The 21,289-nt window shown below is 40.7% G+C and overlaps 1 protein-coding gene across 5 annotated transcripts in view; it reads left to right on the top strand.

Moving 5' to 3' along the window:
* Positions 1–21,289, top strand: part of LOC122974730 (pleckstrin homology domain-containing family A member 5-like) — a 249,428-nt gene that overhangs the window by 192,071 nt on the left and 36,068 nt on the right. For all 5 annotated transcript variants that reach the window (XM_044342619.1, XM_044342618.1, XM_044342617.1 and 2 more), the window contains 4 exons: positions 5,579–5,679; positions 7,466–7,581; positions 8,658–9,752; positions 20,215–20,501. In XM_044342619.1, the coding sequence (XP_044198554.1) occupies positions 5,579–5,679; positions 7,466–7,581; positions 8,658–9,752; positions 20,215–20,501 (1,599 nt within the window). The remainder of the gene's footprint in view (positions 1–5,578; positions 5,680–7,465; positions 7,582–8,657; positions 9,753–20,214; positions 20,502–21,289) is intronic.

The raw sequence follows: 21,289 nt of genomic DNA, 5'->3' as shown, positions 1-21,289 counted from the left end.
AAGCCCCTTGTCTTCAGCACATGAACAAACAAGCACACAGTAAAAAATCTCAGATTCTCACAGGTATTTGTCCTACAAAACAGGAACGAAAATTGGTGGAAAATCCCCAACATTCAGCCCTAGCTGGCGTGCACAAATGATGAAAAATATAAACATTACTGTGTCAGTTCTATCACCTCTACAGGTATCAGGCCGTGCTTTGAGTTTGAAATTTCTGTTTCTGAGATTTCTGCCTCCACCAGTTCCATTAAAAACTTTTAACACACTTTTTACAAAAACTTTTTTGGGACAGGGTGAGCCAACCCTTTATGACACAGCATTTTTGGATTGAACATTTAATACAGTACCTTCAATAAATCAGTATAAAAAGCAATTGGCATGTATGAGAGAAAATGTTTTTTTTCTCTCTTTAAAAGGAATCAAGAGCAGAGTAACATGAAAATCAAGGTTCAAGAGGTCAAGTGTCCTCGCCAGTTAAAAGTAGTTGTCCTTGCTTTCACCCACAGTTGCGACGCCCACGTTGCAGCGCTGCTAATTTAGAACTTTACGTTCACAAAGGCTCATCTGTTCCTCCTCCGTGTCTCCTAAACCCTTGAGACAGATTTTTCCATCTCCATAAATTGACAAATTAGCCGCTCCCAGAGCGCAATCAGCAGCCGCTTTCATGACAAACCCAGGGGAGAATTGGATGTTTATTGGCTTAGCCAGCCAGAGACGAGAGAGACAGAGAGAGAGAGAGAGAGAGAGAGAGAGGGAGAGGAGGCGTCCTCGGGAAGGACAATGACGTGCCCGGCTTTTCAATAATAACCTCTTCTTTTTCCATTTTTCTCCTGCTTGCCCTCTCACTTTATTCTAACTACCTTCTGTTGCTCAGGTATGATGGTGGTTGTGGCGTTTAGAGATATTTTATTTTTGTATGAGCCGGGATAATAAGCATTCCTCCCATTACAAATATATAGATATAGACACGCACTATAATAATTCCATTATTACCATTATTACTGATGATTGCAGCTGTCATGTAAACACTTGAAGCAGGTTATCTACATGATCCGAATCTGTGGAAGTACAACTTGATAAGCAGAGCAGCATTAATCCTGCATAAGCTGAAGAGTACCAGTAAGTACTGTTACATTAAAGACATTTCACTGAATTAAAACATGTAATAGCTTTAAAAAGTGATAAAATTTACTTAAAATTCTGAAAATGGGTGTGGATGCTGAAGAACAACATGGTCCTTTTCTTTAAATGCTTCAAGTATAACAGGATATGGATCAAAGAACAGCTTTATGATACAAATAAAGTGCAAATAAAGTCAAGGATTTTTCTCTAAAGCATCCTCAGATATATTTAATAGACATTCAGTTGAATTTAGAACTTTTCCAATTTTCTGTAAATGTGCACCCTGTCATTATTTTATCTATAAGCTTGAGGCCCCCGCTGCACTGCCTCGCTTTCACAAACAGAAATAAACAAGCAAGAAAATTTTGCTCCATGAATTGAATTCCAACTGGATAATAACCGGAGTGCAGATCTGTCATTGGTCCTGTACAGTAGCTACATAAAACCCAGTCAAAACACAGAAACGTTGTGTTATGAAGCAGACATTATATTGCATGCAGAGCTCCACTCTGCATCAAAATGCGTATTCACATCCACTGCTGTCTGATGCACTGACAGCTTGGGTTTAATGATGCCGTCACACCTGTAGTTCAGTTAACATGTTCCAGACCAAGAGAAACAAATGATTCATTGTTGTTCTGCTCTGATTCATGTTCACACTGACTTTTTTACAAACAAACCAAGACAACATGACAGGTCATGGACAGTTCTGGTGACGTCATCCTGCATCACCAGAGCTTACATGGACCCACGTGGGGAAATGGAATTGTGGTAACTGGCAGCAGGTCATGCAGCACTTTAATGCTTATTACATGTAAATTCGTTTTCTCTGGTGTCACCAAAAGCTCATGAAGAAATAACTGATTATGAATATTATTAGATTCAGAATCAGCTGCATGTTATGAATAATGAAAACAGGTAGAGACAGGGTAAAAAATAGGGGTCTTGTACAGCAGTATTGCAGGTGGATTACTATGGGATCATTATGTCCAAGAGTTAGCGGTCAATCTGATTAACATCAAATTTACAACTGCTGGTTAGTTTGTAAAACAATAGTGTGCAAATGAACCGGATCAGAATTAAAAAGGGAACAATTTATCATTTTTTTCTCTTGGTTGGGACCAAATGAACTGAACAACAGATGAAAACGTTCCCCTTAGAAACATTGATGTACACACACTGTGCTATTTCACACTATCTGCATTTTTAATGTAATTACAATGCTAAGCTCCAAATTAAACTGGACACACACACAGTGAAGCATTGGCTCTCCGTCAATCATGTATTTGTACGGAGTCATTGATCCGAGAGTATGTGTGTTAATGCCAAGCCAGATGCCTTACAGCCTATCAGCTCATACAGTCGCTGCTAATGAAAACTAATGAAAGCCACAACAAAATAAAAGAAACAATTGAGCTACTCTGCACAGCCTTCTCAGTGGGAAAAACAGACTCCAATACCATTATGTGACACTGACAGCACGAATAATTTATGTCCATCCCAACCACAGAATGAGTTTCCTCTAGCACTTCCTCACTTGCTCAACTGCATCCAACCCTGCAGCCTCAGAGTTAGGACACCTACAGTGATGAGAGTGAGTGTAATTAGTTACTTCTATCCCTGGATTTGAGCTACTCTTTAATGAGCCAGTAATGCAGTTGTACAAGTTGGTGTCTTATGCACACAAGATAAAAATATCTTTTAGATTTTGAGGCTCTGTAGATTCCCAAAAGTACAAAAACAGAAGTATCCTTTAATCAAACTTTTATCGTAATATTAGTATTAAGAGTTACAGTTATATTTGTGCATATTTCTGCAAGTTTGCAGGACAGATCTGCAGCTTCAGACCTCAGAGTACCTACTGCAGGACCTTGAAATGTCAATCCTACTAAAAGGCATGCTTTCAAAAAGCACCCACTCCAGGCTGCAGTGTATATAGCATCTCTCTGCATGCCAGCTGACTCGTTCACTCTCTTTCTCGCTCGTTTTCGCTGTGTGTGTGTTCTGGATCTCAATAATTCAGCAGCAGGGCTGGGTCCGGAGGAGCTGCGGGGCTCACGGTGCAGGCTCGGGTAAAGCAAACAGCAGCGCTGGCTGGAGGCTCTGTAGGTTTTTACTGCAGTTGGTGCTGCAGATGTGTTTCTGCCTTTAGTTTTTTTAGCCTGTAAGCCCCCATCAAAGCAGCATTGTGCTATACAGGGCAAAGAGAGGCAACACAGTCATTACCATCCCGACATGAATCGGCTCAGATTGTTGGTACAAGGCTTTTTTTTTTTTTTGATGCAGCATCAATAAATATTTATTTGGTAAGAGGAGTCTGTAATGCATTCATGGCGGTGTCTCACGTCTTTTATGCTTTGCAGCTGTTTAGCTTCTGAAACGTGAAAAAGAGAAGAACAGAAAGCTGTGTTTTCTGTGTGCTGCAGCCTGTGGAGAGCCCGTCCTCAGCTGTGTGTGTGTCTGTGTGTGTGTGTGTGTCTGTGTGTGTGTGTGTGTGTGTGTGTGTGTGTGTGTTCCACACTACCCACCACACACAGGGAGGGAAACTAGATGGTAGTTCACACAGAAAGTGAACAGAGCTCGTAGGGGTGTCCAATAATCTCTCTCTCTCTCTCTCTCTCTCTCTCTCTCTCTCTCTCTCTCTCTCTCTCTCTCTCTCTCTCTCTCTCTCTCTGCCTGTCTGCCGTTGTCTGATAAGCTCCAGTAGGTTTTGTTCCATCATCATCTGTTAGTCATTCATCACACCATCCACCAGATAAAGCTAAACCATCATGTTCTCATATTTGAAGACGAGACATGGCAACATGTTCCAGATCATCAAGACAAGTCTGGAGAATCTATCCAGATCCTCCTTTTCATGTTTCCCCACAGACAAATATGCAATTATATTTTTACTCTTTTGTTTTGAAAGAGGGCTCTTCAAACTTTCTGGCAGTGTATTTGTTACATGTGTTTCACTGCCAAAACAACATTACATATTCTTATTCAATTAACTTTTCATAGCAGTAGTAGTCCATGAGAGTTCTGCAAAGTGTTAGTATCATGCAGGCAGAACAGTGGGTGCTAAAAGAAAGAGTGTCATCACATGTAGGTGTTGTTGAAAATCAGCAGAGGAATGACGCAAAATGTATCGACTAATTGGTTCATCGTCAGCTTATTGATGCATCACCTGTTCAGTTACCAGCTGACTAGTAACATCCAGTCACATTCAAGTGTTTTATAAACTCTCACAATAACCCAATTGATTGGCTGATGCTAACAGTGAACTCCCTCCACAACCCCAGCCTCCTGCTTATGTCATTGAAGCTTTGGTATCGTTATCTTGCTGACCTTTACGTTCATGTTTGTTCACATCTATCAAACACTGTTCTGTATGTTGATTCTCCTGCAAAATCCTCCCTGCTGATTCTTTAGAGCTGCCTCAGACAGCAGACTTTTCCACCAAATCTTACTGTGAAACCATCAGTGGTACATTTATTCAAATACTGTACTTAAGTACAGTTTGGAAGTACTTGTACTTTACATGAGTATTTCCATTTGATGCTACTTTATACTTCCACTCCACTACATTTCAGAGGGAAATGTTGTACTTTCTACTCCTCTACATTTATTTGACAGCTTTAGTTACTTTTCAGATGAAGATTTGACACAATGGATAATATAACCAAACCAGTGGTTTCCAACCTTTTTGGCTTTTGACGTCTTATAAAAAGCAGTGTGTAGTCGGGGTCACATTTCACATGTCTATGAGTTGTTAACAGCTCCACCAAATAGTGATTTTTCCCTCTAAACTTCTCACATGCTTTCATTTCAATAAATGTTCAAGATTAGAGAAAAAGTCCAAAAACTGAAAACAGATTTGTGTATCAGAACTTTGTTTTTTCTTCTTTCCTCTCCCATTAATCATCTCACCACCCCTCAGATTTATCTGCTGACCCTTATTGCTGCTAATATGTACTATATGTACTTTTACTTAAGTAGGATTTTTCATGCAGGACTTTTACTTGTAAAGGAGTATTTTTACATTCCTGTATTGGTACTTTAACTTAAGTAAAAGATCTGAATACTTAAGGAACTAGGAACCATTTGCTACAAATGGTAAATAATTGATTTAAGTGTCTCTGACTGAACTTAAGTACAACAGACAAATATCAGCCTAAAATCTTCTTAATCAACCTCATCTGCGTATCAGGCAACCCCACATTCTATTTGACATGTGACTTGACTGTGGTACGTTCATCCCCTCAATAATAAACTCCAAAGTAAACCAAAGTATACCAGTCCTAACTCCTTATCTAAACTACAGCCCAATTAGATACTGATAAAGCCTTGTTGATCCCATTCTACATGACTTGAGCCATATCCACACTCTATCAGAAAGTGTGTACAGGTGCACATAGATGATAATGACCAACTCTAATATGTTAGACTCCTGATTTATTATTCTTTGTTGCAGATGATAAAGAGGACAGCATCCTGGGAAGTATCCTGCTACCCAGCTTTCACATCTCCATGTTGTCAGTGGATGACCACATCAGCAGGAAATACGCCTTCAAGGTAAACACAAGTTTTTGTCTGTTTTCAGTAGCTTCTGTAAGTTTAAATTAGTGGTGATGACGATGCTGAAGCTTACTTAACTCTTAATTTGTATTGATTTTTGTTTCGAAAGAGGCTCAAGATAAGAGAGATTTACTTAAGCACTCCACAATCTTTTATCTTGACTGGCAGAAAAAGCAGCTGCTTTAAAGGGCTGCTTCCATTTCCACAAGCATCCCATTCCTGCAGGCAGCCGATGGAGCACTTTTCTCATGCATTGACCTCTTATTGAACTCCTTTTTAGGAATCTATATTACAGAGCGGGAGGGGGTTTAGAATGAGATATTCAGATTGATATAAATTTCGTGCCTACCTGTTTGAGGTCCCTCTCCACTCAAAAACATGTTTGTCTTCTTGTTCCTTCAGTTGGATGTTGTTCTCTTCTCTGTGCAGAATGATGTATGTGCAGTTTTCACATTCATCTGCTGAGGGATGAAGCTTTCTCTGTCTCTAACATGTGTACCTACACGGGTGACATCACAACTAGTGTGGAGCCAATCATGGTCCAGTATGCAACTTACACAAGTGTGATGTGGAAATGAGCCACATCAACACCTACACCTTCTTTTCTTGGTTAATCTTTGCAAACAAAGATTAGTAAGGATGTTGTCCACGCTTGTGGCTGACTAAGCCTCCAGCAGCTGCTACAGTTGAACATCATCAGCACGTCATCTGATGACCGATCAGCTGATAACATGCTACCAGCTGATGACATGCTGATGACATCTTCAGCACAGGCTGAGGTGGAAATAAGAAAAGTTTGTGGTTATGTGCTGGAACTATTTCTTGACAAACAACAGTGAATCTATCCACTCATCTGTGCAGCATCTTCAGCTTTAGTGCACATTGTCAGATACAGTCTGTGAAAAAAGGTTTTGGTGTTGGTCTCCACCTGGCACCTTTAGTATCACTGCCGCATAAATATAGTTCCATCATGTAAGTCACCTCAAAACCACACAGTTGTTTTTACTTTTCTATTTATGTAGGAGTTAAAGAAAAGAAATAGATGCTGTTAATCAGTGAGCTTTAGAGGTGTTAACAGATGTTTTGTTCTTTTTACTTTGAAGAGAGCCAGGCTTGTTCTTTCCCCCTGCTTCCAGGCTTTATGCTAAGTTAAGCTAACCATGTCCTAGCTTCAGCTCTGTACTTACTGTAACACACAGACAGGAGAGTAATATCTAATATCTACTCATCTGACTCTCAGAAAGAAAATGAATAAGCATATTTCTCAAAATGCTGAACTGTTCCTTTAAGATGGCAATTTACTTGACTTTTGGAGATTTAGTTTACATCATAAAAAGTGAGTATGGACTAGATGATTGGAGCAGCTGTTAAGAGCTTCATCAGTACACATACACAACATAATTAAACACATACAGTACACACAAGAAGTTGTCAGTTGTGCACCTCAGTATCATTCTTATTTATGCAGCTTTACTTTTGCCAAGACTCTCAGAGGAACCTTGAAGAGTTTCACACTTTTGTGTTTTCACACTTGAGCTGAAACACACATGGAGAGGCGGTTAGGGAGCAGCCAAATACCCACACACACACACACACACACATTCAGTCATACAGTACACAAACACATTCCTCTGCCAGCAGGGATGATGTAAAGACTCCCTGCTTGTATCTCAAGGTCACCAACCAAAAAACTGTTTCATCTCCTCCTCTGTCTCTTCCTCCTCCTCTTTATCTCTCTCTCTCTCACTGTCAATACCTGTCCTCCCTCTCCCTTCACTGCCAGGCCACACACCCCAACATGCGGACGTATTATTTCTGCACCGACACAGCCAAAGAGATGGAGTGCTGGATGAAAGTGATGACAGACGCTGCCCTCGTCCACAGCGAACCAGTCAGAAGGTTGGTGTCATAGCTGTGATGGTTTTGAAATATGAGACACAGAGCTGTTATGGTGGAACTACACATTATTATCCAGATTAGCCTGCTCTAATATCCCAGGAGTGGATTCATGATATCTCTAGAATCCTCTTAAATGCCTCTAAAAGTGCCATGTTAGGAGTTTTCTTCAGTATTCATGAAGAGAATTCAGAGCATCAGGGGGTTTGAGGGGTGCAGTCTTACTCTACCTGCCCACTAAAGCTTCATTTATACCTCTCTGTTGAGGGGTTACCTTAACACACCTGTTGTGGCTAAGAGAGTAGCTTCTAAAGCTATGTTGCAGGCTATGCAGTAGCTGATGCACGCCTCCTCAGAAACTATGATTGGCTGCTTGTGTTTTCTCCTGCAAGCTTCTGATGCTGATAGAGATTGTTGAGAGAAGACAATGTTAAGGGAGGTGAAGAAACTGCCACTCCTGTTAAACCCTTGCATCAGGCATAAATTCAGTATCAGACTGTTTGATTTATGTATTTATATATGTTGCACCTGTCATGGTGTGAGTCACTTTTATTTAATTGTCTGAGTTTTGACTTCATTTACTCTAGTAAGGCTATACTGAGGAAAAAACAAGAAACAGTTTGACCTCCAAATAAAGTGGTTTAGATCTTCTGGATAAACTGTTGGCTTTTTTCTTTGTTGTAGCGATGTTGCCACATTCCCAGATCTCAGCAATTCAGTGTTCGAAAAAGTTAGAAGAACAACCTTTTCTGCACCCCTCACAACAATGTCCCATATACAGTATATTCTATATATGCATGAGTGAAATATTCACAACCAAATTTAAAGTCTTGGCTCTGAATATGATATTATTCCCAAGGAAAGGGCCATAATTCTTCACTGTTGTAAATGTAGCAATACCCAGTGTGCCCAGACTCCCTCCTGTCCTGCACCTGTCAGGTTTCTGACAGAGATCAAGAACTTCTAACACAGGACTTCTGACGCTATATTTATCTTTGAAATCTTTTAGAATTTTTCTTTTAAATTCTTTATCACATTCCTATCTTTCCTTTGACATCCTACTCTTCCTGTCTCCCCAGATTGGACAAGTTGAAAGTAGACCAGCGGGCGCCTCAGGAGTTGAACAACTTATTGAACCACAGAGTCCTAACCCGGCCCGAGATCCAGAACAATGAACGCAACCGTGAGCCTGTGCGGCAACACTCCCTATCCAGGGCCGACGACAAACGGCAGAAAGATGTAGAGAAACACAACGACCAGAGGGAGCGGGAGTACTACACCTTACAGAGAGATGGGGAGAGGTACTCCCTGAAGAAAGACGGGGTGAGCTACATGCTTCAGAAGGACGGAGAGAAGTATCTCCTCCACAAGGACGGAGAGAAGTACCTGCTACGAAAGGACGGAGACAAATACTCCCTGCAGAAAGACGGAGAGGTGTACGCCATTCACAGGGATCTGGAGAAGTATGCTGTTCAGAAAGTAGACGAAAAGTACACAGTGACGCCGACGGAGGAGAAATACGCTCCTAATAAAGATGGAGAGAAGTACTTACTCACGAAGGATGGAGAAAAATATGCACTGCAGAAAGTGGGAGACCGGCACACGCTCCAGAAAGAAGGACAGAAATACATCCCGCAAAAAGAAGTGAAGAGACAACTGTCGTTAAGGGAGACAGAAAGTAAATATGGTACCATGCAAGTTGTAGACAAATACGGCACTCTGAAGGAGGTGAGGAAATACAGTACGCTCAGAGAAGGGGATAAGTACGCTACCCTGAGAGATGCAGAGAAGTATGCTACACTTCGTGAGGGGGATAAATATGGCTTCCAAAGAGACCCCAGCTCAGAGAGGTCTCTGACTAAAATCAGCAGTATCAAGCTGCAGCCGGCTCAGGCTGCCGCCATCGCAGCCGCCGTGTCTGCGTCACGCCAGGGCCAGGCCAACCTCACCCTGCAGAAGCCCACACAGGTCAACGGCTCGGGGTCCGTGGCAGGGGAGCAGACAGGGGACTGCAGCCCAGCAGAGGCGGACAGCAGCCTGGCCAGGGGTCCGGGACAGGCCCCGACTCCTGTCCAGGAGCCAGAGAGGGGCCTGTCCAGGACCAACTCCATGCAGCAGCTGGAGCACTGGATCCGCACGCAACGGACGAGAGGACTGGAAGATGACACCAGGAGGTGAGCCTGACTCAGTGTGTGCTTATGATGTGTGCTTTTGTGATGTCAAAATAAGGACTTCTCTGTGTTGTGTGGACATATTGGCCAGGACCGGACATCTAGCATGTCATTTAATCTTAAAGTCAGGGATAGTGACTCATACTTGTTGCCATTATTCATGGATGTAGCCACCAAGCTGTGTTAATGGCCACCACACCAGACCAGTTAGAACGACTGAACAATCAGGGATGTGGGTGGTGTGGAACGAGGCTACATCAGAACGCCCTCTTCTACTCAGTTTGACTGACAAGTCTTTTTGTATTAAAACTAATACTCAAAAGCAGGTAACTAGGCCTATTAAAGCTCTGTGGTTTTTTATTTTATTATATTTATTAGGTGATTCATGAAATTGCATTATTACAAATATATTAACCTCATAATTACAGATCAACCATTACGTTTAGGGCTGAAACATTGAGTCAATCAGTCAATCATCAGAAAATTAATCAGCAACTATTTTGATAATGACTTGTTTGAGTCACTTTTCAAGCAGAAATGCCAAACATTCACTGGCAGCAGCTTCTAAAATGAGAGCATCTGCTGCTTTTCCTTGCCTTTTATGATAGTACATTAAATATCTTTGGATTTTTGACTGTTGATCAGATAAAAGAAGCTATTCGAGGATGTCACCTTGGGCTCTGGAAAACTCTCATAGATATTTTTCTCTATTTTCTGCCTTTTTTTTTAGGCAAAATGAGTAATCAATTCATCAGGAAAATAATCACCAGATTAATCAGTAATAAAAATACTCATTAGTTGCAGCCCTACATTCAGCTTTTGTTGCAGGATTACTGTTGTTGTGTTTAGAGCCAGTTTATGCTTGCCTCAGCAGAGATAGACAGCAGAGATATATCTATGAGATATATCTATGAGAGCCATGCTTCTTTTTTAGTGCATATAGAATCTGTCTCTTCAAATGTAACAGTTTTGTCAGAACACCCAAGAGGCCCTCCACTCTCTGAATAATGGAGCTATTTCATTGCAGTTGCTTTAGTTGTGATAGTGAAACTGTATTATTCTAAAATATGTGAGTATATGATGTTTCATTTTAACCAAAATAACAAATGTGTTTTCAGCTGTGTGTTGCGCGACGCTTATTGCGAACCTGCACACAGTCATTCATGCAAAACACACACTTTACTACAATCCAAGGGTGACCTCTCATCTTGGCAGGGCTGCTCCTCTGCAAGATTTAAAACCTTTTTTCATCTCCCACTCTGCCATTCCATCTTTCCCGTCCGCCCCTCGTCGTTCTCTGTGTATCTCCCTCTGTCCTTACTCTGACCTTGCGGACCAGAGAGAACTGAAAGCTTTTTGTGCCACCACAGATGTGAATCTCAGTTGGGAGTGCTGGCATTTAACTGCCGTTTAGCCGGCTTTACCGAGGAACGTAGCGGAACAGAAGTGCGGTGCTCCGACGCTCCGTTTGCTCTCAGCGCTTCCCCTCTCCTTCTGCTGCCATGAATAAGTCATGGAAATGAGACTGTAATGAGAGCAGAGCAAGCCGGGCGCTGCCGAGCCACATTTGTCATCTTTATCAGCACTCGGTGCAAAGGAGGGAAATAGAGAAACTTAGTTGGAGGAGTGATTGTTATTGTTGTTAACATGGAGTCCTGCTTTTGGTAACAGCTATATTATTTAAAGTGAGATAAAGTGACTACTCAGTGTAGCCATGTGCAGCATTGCTGGTGCGTGTGCATGTGTGTTTGCGTACCTATTGATATGCTCACAGATACACATGTGTATTCATTTATTTTTTTCTGATTTATTGTTTTTGAGGTTCGTATCAAACTTTAATGAACCCACAATTTATTGCATGACATAATTTAATGGGTGAATTCTCAGAAAAGCACATTTATATGTAACATCATGTAACACCGGTATTTAAATAATGTTCCCAGAACAAGCAAATACAAGCTAATCGTCATACTCACCACTCTACTGTTCTCACTTTCTAACAGATTTTTTTTATTGCTGTCAAGGTACTGTCAGATAAACTCAACACTTCCACTTTAGAGCTACAACGATTAGTCAATTCATCTGCAACTATTTTGATAATCAATTAAAGCTCCAATCAAAGGAATTTCTATGAAATATCTTTTGGTGTTGGATTGTTGTGTCGGACGAAACAAGCAATTTTAAAGATGTCACCTTAGACTCTGGGAAACTGAGGGACATCTTTCACTGTTTTCTGATATTTCATAGACCAAATGATTAATTGAAAAAAATTAATTTAAAAATAATTGACAGATCAAGCGATAATCGATAGTTGCTGCCCTAGTGGCATTATGCCCATTGATCTGCTGGGAAAGTTTTTATTTGAAACATCTGTGCAGGAAGAGTTTCACTGACGCTCCAGAAAGGTTAAAGCAAAAGTGATAAATAATTAACGAATGTAAACATGATTTCTGTTAAAATGAGAAACTCAGCAGAGTGGTGAGTATGATATGACCATTGGTGTACTGATGGAATTAGTTCTGGATGATTTACAATATAATTAATTTATTAAGACCACAGGTACACATGGAGGAAGTGTTGGCTTTGTATTAAAGGCCTGTGTCTAATATAAGCCTGTTCTAAATAAAGGCCGGGATTCTTTGCCTCTGGGGTAAATATTTTAGAATTTACGGTATTTCATTATTGTCAGACAACAGTATGCAGAGTGATTAAAATATTCAAATATAGAAAATCCCAGTGGCCTGTTGGTCTAATCTACATATGACGTGATTGCAACACTGCCAGTTCGATTTCATCTGGAGAACTTTTTTGCATCCCCTTGTCAAATAAGTCCAGAGCTCCAAAAGGCAGAATCAATCCCAATAGTCAAAGCTGCCTCACTGCCAGAGATTTTGAGACCAACAGTCTGTGGAGTTTTAAGCCTTTGCATCCAAATTAGTAATTAATAATTCATTGAAATGAATTCACAATCTTGCTAACTTTGATGTTCTTCTTTGCCAAATGTTCCCACAAACTTGGAGAACATTCAAAGTCTGTTCTATTGTTTTGGTATCAGCAAGAAAATTTAGTTTTTAGTGTATGCAGCAGAATTGGAAAGTAAAAGAATATCAATAATCTGCCCAAATGTCCCCTTTAAAGGCCTGAATAGAAGCAATGTTCCCCTGTGGCACACTGTCCCGCAAGTGACTTTCCTCTCTAACTGGCTGATTAAGTTATATTATAGTTACAAACACTGAACTGACTTAAGCTGAAAGACGGTTGTATGTTGACATTCTGATGGTTTACCATAGCCTGGATCCACAATAACCATCCACACCTCAGATTTGTTCAGTGACAGCCGACTGTCGCTGTCTGTGGTCAAGATGACAGACATCAACAGAAGCAGAGAAGGTCAACATTAATGTTAATTCTGTAACGATTAAAATAATAAATAAAGTTAGTCTGTTCTCTGGTTAAGCTGCTATCTGTATTCAGAAAAAGATCGTTTGTGGGGGAAAAGACACATCACTCTGTAACACCACTGTACGACCGCCAGTGGACTGTGTGTTTGTGTAGTTTGACAGAGTGGAGACTCTTCTCTAGAGAAATGATCAGCTGATCACCTCACATTACTCTAAGATTCTCCCAGTTATACTTTGATTCATATCCACATTTGAATCTGATCAGCCTCTAAGTTGTGAATCAAGAACTTCAGTATTTGAAGGAAGCAGCTGATGAAGTACAGTAGGTGTTAAAGGACGGGTTCAAAGTTTTTCAAGTCTGTCTTAAAACAACAGTCAGGAGCCCAGATGAACAGTGAAACCTGATTTTCTTGCTGTAATCATTCCCCCTGTTCATACTGACCATTAGAAGATCCCTTCATAATGCACTTACAATGGAAGTGATGGGGGACAAAATCCACAGTCCTCCTTCTGTGCAAAAATGTATTTAAAAGTTTATCTGAAGCTAATATGAAGCTTCAGCGTCCAAATGAGTCAAATCAAGTAGATATCTTTCAATGTTACAGTCTTTTTAGTGCCAAAGTCCCTCTTTTTGTTACTACACTTCCACCTGCAGCTCAACAGGGAAACACTGTCCGAGGAAACGCAAAGAGGGACTTTGATGCTAAAAAGACTGTAAATATGGCAGATATTAACTTGATATGACTAACTTTTTGCACAAAATGATAATAATAATAAAATAATAATTTTATTTGCGTAAGTGTTTTCCATAGACAACATAAAAGACAATCGCAAATATAAAAAGGAAAACACAAGAACAGCAAAATACAAGCACACAATTAAAAGACTGTATAAAAGGCATTTACATATAAATCATCCAAAAGGTAAAACAAGTGAAACTATTAAAATAAACTTAAAATCAGGTGGTTGCGCAATAGAGCTGTATGTATGTAAACAAAGAAGACAAGTTGTCAGGTGAAAAGGCAAGTCTGTAAAAATGTGTCTTCAGTCAGGAACTGGAAGACTTGTGAAAAAGAGGTAGTGGTGTGCTCGAGGACTGTCTTGATCATATAAAAGTCAAGAAAAATGCAGGTACTCTTGAAGATAAGGGTCATCACATAGAAGGAAAAAACAAACTCCAGGCACTCATGCATGGAGCAGGAATGGAAAAACTCTGGGATTAAGTTAAAAAGCCTTTATTCAACATAGCTACCTACAATTAAAAAAGACCTTTATGGTCGAAACTGGTCGGTTTCCCAGAGTTTTTCCATTCCTGCTCCACGCATAAGTGCCTGAAGTTTGTTTTTTCCTACTAACTGGAAGACTGTTCCAAAACTGAGGTGCCAGTACAGCAAAAGCTAGATGACCCTTTGACCTAAGCCTGGACTCTGGAACAGCTAGCACGCCTAACCCAGCAGATCTAAGGGGCGTTTTTGGACAGTAAGGAGTTAACAGTTTACTGATGTACTCTTAACATGGCTCCTGGCCATGTAAAGCCTTGTAAGTCATGAGTAAGATTTTAAAATGGATTCTAAAAGAAACTGGTAACCAGTGCAAAGAGGCTAAAACTGATGTGAGAAGAGCTTTTTGTCTTCGTCAGCAGTCTGGCTGCAGAGTTCTGCACAGTCTGAAGTTGAGCTGCAGCTCAGGCACTGAGGGACGTAAACAATCCGTTACAATAGTCCGGTTGTGAAGATATAAAAGCATGAATAATTCTCTCTGTATTGCTAAAAGATAACATTGCTCTGATCTTCCTGAGTTGGTAAAAACACGATTGTACCAATTTTTTGTGTGTTGTCCAAAGTTTATCTCGCTTTCATATCAGATAACTGGGATAAGGGGACCAAGCAGTTGATTACGGAGGTGCTCAGGGCCGACGATAAGCACTTCTGTTATGTCAGAGTTTAAGTGCAAAGTTTTGTGACATCCAGTCTCTCACAGCTAAGCAGCTCTGAAGTGTGGCCATTTTGTTGCATTCAGGGGGTTTAATGGAGAGACATTAACTGTGTGTCATCTGCATAACAGTGAAATCATTATGGTGACAAATGATAATACCTAATGGTAGCATATACAGAACGAACAGAACTGGTCCAAGAATTGATCCTTGAGGTATGCCACATGTTGTCTGTGCAGCTGAAGAGATGAATGAATCAATTGAGACATCAAATTTTCTATTTGACATACAGGATGAGAACCACTCCAAGGCCGTTCCAGAAATGCACACCCAATCCTTAAAGATGCAATATACCACATTCGACCCCACTAGATGTCACACTAGCACCAGCATCTCAGATCAAAACAAATGTGCACTCAATAAAGTTGAAAAAAAAAAGAAAGCAGCATCTGAACAGACAGCTCACAAAACTCATATCAAACTGTCAAACTAGGCAGTGCTGATTAAATATGGATCAAGATTCTGTTACTGCATTGCCTATTTCTTGCCTCAAAAGTTTTCAGAAACATATTTTAGTGTACTGTTTATCTCTAATTTGAGAAAGTTTGTGACCCGGCTGCCATGTTGGAAACAGCCGCAGGGAGGACAGCGAGGGACTCACATGCACTAACATACACACTCACATGTAAAGAAAGAACACAGAAACTCAGATTAAAACACACACAGAGGGAGTGTGACTTCATTCTCTGCTCAGGTCGCCATTACTTCACTATATCTTTACATAGCACATAGTTGTTTGCTGACATACAGTGAGGCTGAATGTCATATATTGGACCTTTAAGTCTATTAATTAGCATAGCACGATCAATGTTGTCAAATGCTGCCCTAAGGTCAAGCAGCTCCATTACAGAGCAGTGTCTAGAGTCTGCAGCCAATAATAAATCATTTGTAACCCTTAGAAGAACTATTTCGGTGTTATGTAGCTTGCGAAATCCAGATTGAAATTTCTTAAAAATGCTATTTTTATTAAGGGCTTCCAGAAGTTGTTCCAAACCAGTTTCTCAAGAATTTTGGAAATGTAGGGCAATTTTAAGATTGGTCTAAAAATTTTCAAAAGTAATGGATCAAGGCTGAATACAGGCTATTTTAAAATAATCTGGGACACATCCAGAGCAAAGGGAGCTGTTTAAAATTTGGAGCATACTGGGGGCCTATTTCCTCCATCACTTATCTTAACAATTTGGCTATAATGATATCTAGATGAATGGATGAGGGTTTCATGTGGGACACAGTGTCGGTGAGAGTTTCCATATAAACTGGCCAGAAGCTATCTAGCAAATGAGGACATAGACAAGGAAGAATCATGGGAGAAGTTGGAAGGGCGATGTTTGTTCAAATTTGGTGAGTTTTGTTGGAGAGAAAGGAGAGAAATTTCTCACAGTCAACAGCAGATGAAACAGAGGGACTAGTGGTGGAATGGTTTACAAGCCAATTAATGGTTGTAGATAAAAATCTGGAATTGTGCTGATTGGTGGTTATTAACTCCGAGAAATATTGGTCTCTTGCCTCTTTTACTTTTTGATTGTATATGACCAGTAATGGAATTGGAGTTTTCTTGTCCTCCATTTGAAGAATTGTGAACTCATCATTAAAACCTAATATTAGATATAGATTTGATAAGGGATTCAAAAGGACTCAGATTCAATAAGTGGATTTGAATTTGATAAAATGCTATTGAATCCATCCCTGTGCTTGTCAGATTGTTGGTTTTTGGAAAGTCACAAAAATTGACATCCCCACATCTGCTCCTAACAACCTCTACTTGCTAACAGGAACACTATGGCAGGAAGAATGAATATAGTGAAATAAAATGGCAATTCAGTCTGACTAACAGGCTAGCATTATTAACAAAAACAGAATGTTCAGGTCATGTTTTCATAGCCTAGTGAGATCAAGTGGCTGCCTGGACGGTGGGAAGTGGTGTACAGTGAGGATGAAGTATATGCATTGTGTATTAAATGGACTAAAAATACACAATCATAGTATAGTCCTTCAGTCCATGCTAATCCACTGTAGGGATGCTTCAGATCAGAGCATTAGCTTCTCTTCCCCTGTCTGCTCATTGCAAAGGTTAAATGAAATGAACACAGACTGTGATGCTCTACCCATCCAGGTGACAAATGATGATAGGCAGTCACAGTGACAACGACTACTATATCTTACTGTGGACTCATAAGGTCAAAGCCACAGTCCTAGAGAATGAAGGCCTCAGTTTTATGATTACACACTAATGGCTGCAGTGGTAACAAGCTCCTCGTTACTTCATGTTCCCAGGTCAAACAGAAAGTGAGGCACATTTCCCTTACTAAAAGTTAAAGTTTAATAATTAAACCCAGTTGAGCACACCATACATGTCGAGGCACATGCATGCAGATAATTACACTGGTTCCTATTCAGTACACTCTGATTAAAAGCATTGATTCACTGGCTGCTGGGTAACAGTGAGTGCAGCTGTTATGAGTGGAATGTGTGGATGCCTTTGGTCCTAGTTCTAATCCAGTATTCCTCATTGTTTAAATGTCTGAATGGGTATTATATGTGACTGAGTGAAGCTTAAAGGACCAGTGTGTAGATTTAGGTGGATCTGTTGGCAGAACTGGAATATAATATTCATAAGTATGTTTTCATTGGTGTATTATCACCTGAATATAAGGATCTTTGTGTTTTTGTTATCTTAGAATGAGCATTTTCTACATTTGCACAGGGAGCGGGTCCTCTTCCACAGAGCCTGCCATGTTGCACCACCATGTTTCTACAGTAGCCCAGAATGGACAAACCAAACACTGGATCTAGAGAGGGCCTTTTGCATTTCACAGCCACCGTGAAATGTCTGGCTATTGCAAGATTCATGATTCACTGACTGGTTGAAAGAATGACTCATTCATTAATTTATTCATGTATTTGCACATTTATTAGTTTCTGTAAAGTTCTGTTGATTCTTACCTCTGTCTTTCTGTAGAACAGGAGAAAAAAGTCTGCTACTTCATCTTTTATTTGTAGCTGTTCTTTCTTACCTGACTTGTTTACATCACAGGAATGTTGTCTGGATTCATCACATCCAGACAACGCTGAATTTCTCATTATTTTTCGCTTTTTATGTTTGTGATTAGAAAATGAACTCTTATGCTTTGTTCCCTTTGCCCTTGAAAATCCCCATACTGATTGCCAGTGCTCTCTGGTGCCCTAATGCAACTCTGTGAAGTGAAGTGAGTGATTAGCAATTCTAGCCCATGATTCAACTCTGCATATGGCAACAAGGAATAGTAAAAACAGCATCCTGCTCTTAAACAACAGAAGATTAATGGAGGTTTTAATCTTTATTTCCCAGCTCAGTTCCAGTTAATTTAGTGATTCAATGATTTTACCACATTTCCTTGTAACTTTTTGGAGCACCATTCCAAACTGAGAGCAACTCTGAATGAAGCAGAGAGGTTACAGAATAGATTCAATCTATCTTAATACATACTCACACACCATATGCACATTGAAAGAGAAGTGGTTACTGTCCATACAGACCTTTGAAGCCCAACCCTACTACTTAGTAGTCTTGAGGGGGAATTAAGTAAGAAATTCACCTTCAAATGTTGCAGCGGAGGGATACTTCCTGGTAGTGTCATGTAGATTTGTTCTGGGAAAAACATCTGCAATAAACTTAGTCACCTCTGCCAGGACAAAAATAACCTCTTTATTTGGCTAAATCACAAAATCTCTTGCAGTGTAGTCACTCTACAAAGGTATCACTCCACAGCCACTATGAAGAGGAAGAATGATTACTGGAGATATTTTAGCTGGGGGATTTTGGGGTTGAGATGCATCTGCCCTGCTGAAGTGTCCTTGAGTTGATGTGAATTCCCTGTCGGATTACAACTCTGCACCTGACCCTAAGCTTGTGTGAGCTGTCCACTCATAAAAATCAGAGTATCCAGTACGGATATGTTTTTCCTGGATATGACTGCTGTCCAGTGAAGACAGGCCATTATTTTTGCAAGCTTACAAGTTATTAGTGCAATGGAGCAACATATTGTTCACTGATATGGATCTGCAGTTCAGATTTTTGCAGGAAAAAGTTAAGAACCTGACTATACACAGATGCAAAATTTTTTTTTTTACCTATACCACTCTTAACACTCTTCCTGTTCCACTCAGTGTTATAAAATGTTGAAGGACCATACACATGTTTTTCTAGCTTTGGTCTGTTCTGGTGTATTCAAAAGAAGTTCCAACACCCAACAGTTCAGAGTCAAGGCCAATTCATGCTTTCTGCGTTCTGCGTCCATGGACAGCTATGGACTTGCACACAGACTGCAGATGCACATGTGATTCCATTCAAATGACAAATGGGAGTCTGCAGACAGGTGTACGGACTAGTAAACAGGGTTGCAGCGTGATAACTCGGTAAAATCCATTCTGTGAATATTACAAACCACTGTGCAGCGTTTTTCTGATCAGCCTTTAAACGCAATAATCTGTTATTCCAACCAGATTTGCTGGATCATATTTCCTTCTCTCACCAGCACTTTAAACAACACGCCCACACCAACACAGCCCCTTGTATTGTTCTACACAGAACAGTTTTCAGTCTGAATGCAGCTGAGCTTTATGTTGCTGAACAAGAAGAAAAAGTTGAAAAATGAAAAGTGACAGCTTAATGAGAACAGGAATACAGTATATACACACAGAGTACCAGGCAGGCATTCCTGTTTGCTTTTCTAGCACATGCTCAGTTAGCATGTACAGTCCGTGCAGTTACAAATTTTGGGCTTTGTATGGATGTTCACAGAGGGGTCCGCAGGGATCCTCGCCCTTGTCTTCAGACTTTTTGACAACGTATTGCAACTCTTTATGCAGTTTGCTAATCAGTTCAAGACTTAGATATCAGAGCTTTCCAGCGTCCCACTGGTTCGCCATCTGAATTACCTCTTTTCTTTCTCCCTGAAGAGAGAACACAGAATCCGGATGCAGATCTAAACCTGACAAACTAACCTCTGACCTTCCTCTAATGGGGGCGAAGAGAGAAGAGCCTTGATCTGTGGTGATTAGCGAGTACTCATTAGTCTGTCTTCTCTCCCAGCATCACGTCCTACCAGACCTTACCCAGGAACATGCCCAGCCACCGTGCCCAGATTGTTCCCCGCTACCCAGAGGGCTACCGCACACTGCCACGCAACAGCATGATGAGGCCCGACAGCATCAGCAGTGTGGCAGGCTCCGTGTATGACCGGGCCCTCCGTCCCGCCTCCACCACCACCGTCACCACAGCGGAGAAGAGGCGGTCAATGAGGGACGACACCATGTGGCAGCTGTATGAGTGGCAGCAGAGGCAGGCCTTCTCCAGGCAAAGTCTGGCTCAGCCAACAGGTACAGATGCCACAAAGAATTCACCCCATTAGCCTATACTGTAGCTTGTTAAGCTAGATATTTATCCTGCTAACCCTCTGACATCATGCTGCCAATTTGTCCCATTGGGCAATCACAGGACAGCAACTGAAATATACCCTGAAGCTGAAAAAGTATTTTCCCATAGACTATCATAAAAAAGACTGTAAAACTGTTGACAGGACAACTTGAACTGCAAACAAAGTCAACTATCAGTTTCTGTATTTTTAAACCATGGATGTGTCATATTTTTAAAATTCTCCCATCTCATCAGCCTCAAAGCTATTTTTATGTTTGACATTATCCCAAGTACAAGTTGATAGGACCAGCAGGGTTGGCAAAGTGAGCAAATGCCCGAGACTCTCAGGCCTGATGGCCACAGGTTGTTGGTAAGGGTCTACCAGTAGCAACCCACAGCTCATTTTTGCCCTGGGGTTCCGTAGCAGATGAATCCAACCCTAGAGTGAGACAATAAGGGTGTTTTCAAACCTAAATTGTTTAGTCCAGTTATATCAGAACCTGGTTAGTTTTCCTCCTTGGAATGATTCATTTGGGCAGGTCTGAACACAGTACCCTTTAGAGGATGTGGTCTTGGTTCGGTCCCAAACACATTCTGGTTTGGTTCGTGGTGGGAACGTGATCCAACCACGATCCAACCACCGTCAGACTTAAATCACTTAAAAAAACATTTTAGTCTTTACAGTGGTGGTTACATATCCTGTAATTGTTCTGAGTTTCTTTAACCAATGAAACATTTGTATAACCCAATG

This window comes from Thunnus albacares, chromosome 23 (genome assembly GCF_914725855.1).
Source record: "Thunnus albacares chromosome 23, fThuAlb1.1, whole genome shotgun sequence".
Taxonomy (NCBI): domain Eukaryota; kingdom Metazoa; phylum Chordata; class Actinopteri; order Scombriformes; family Scombridae; genus Thunnus; species Thunnus albacares.
This window is presented reverse-complemented; position numbering and strand designations above follow the sequence as displayed.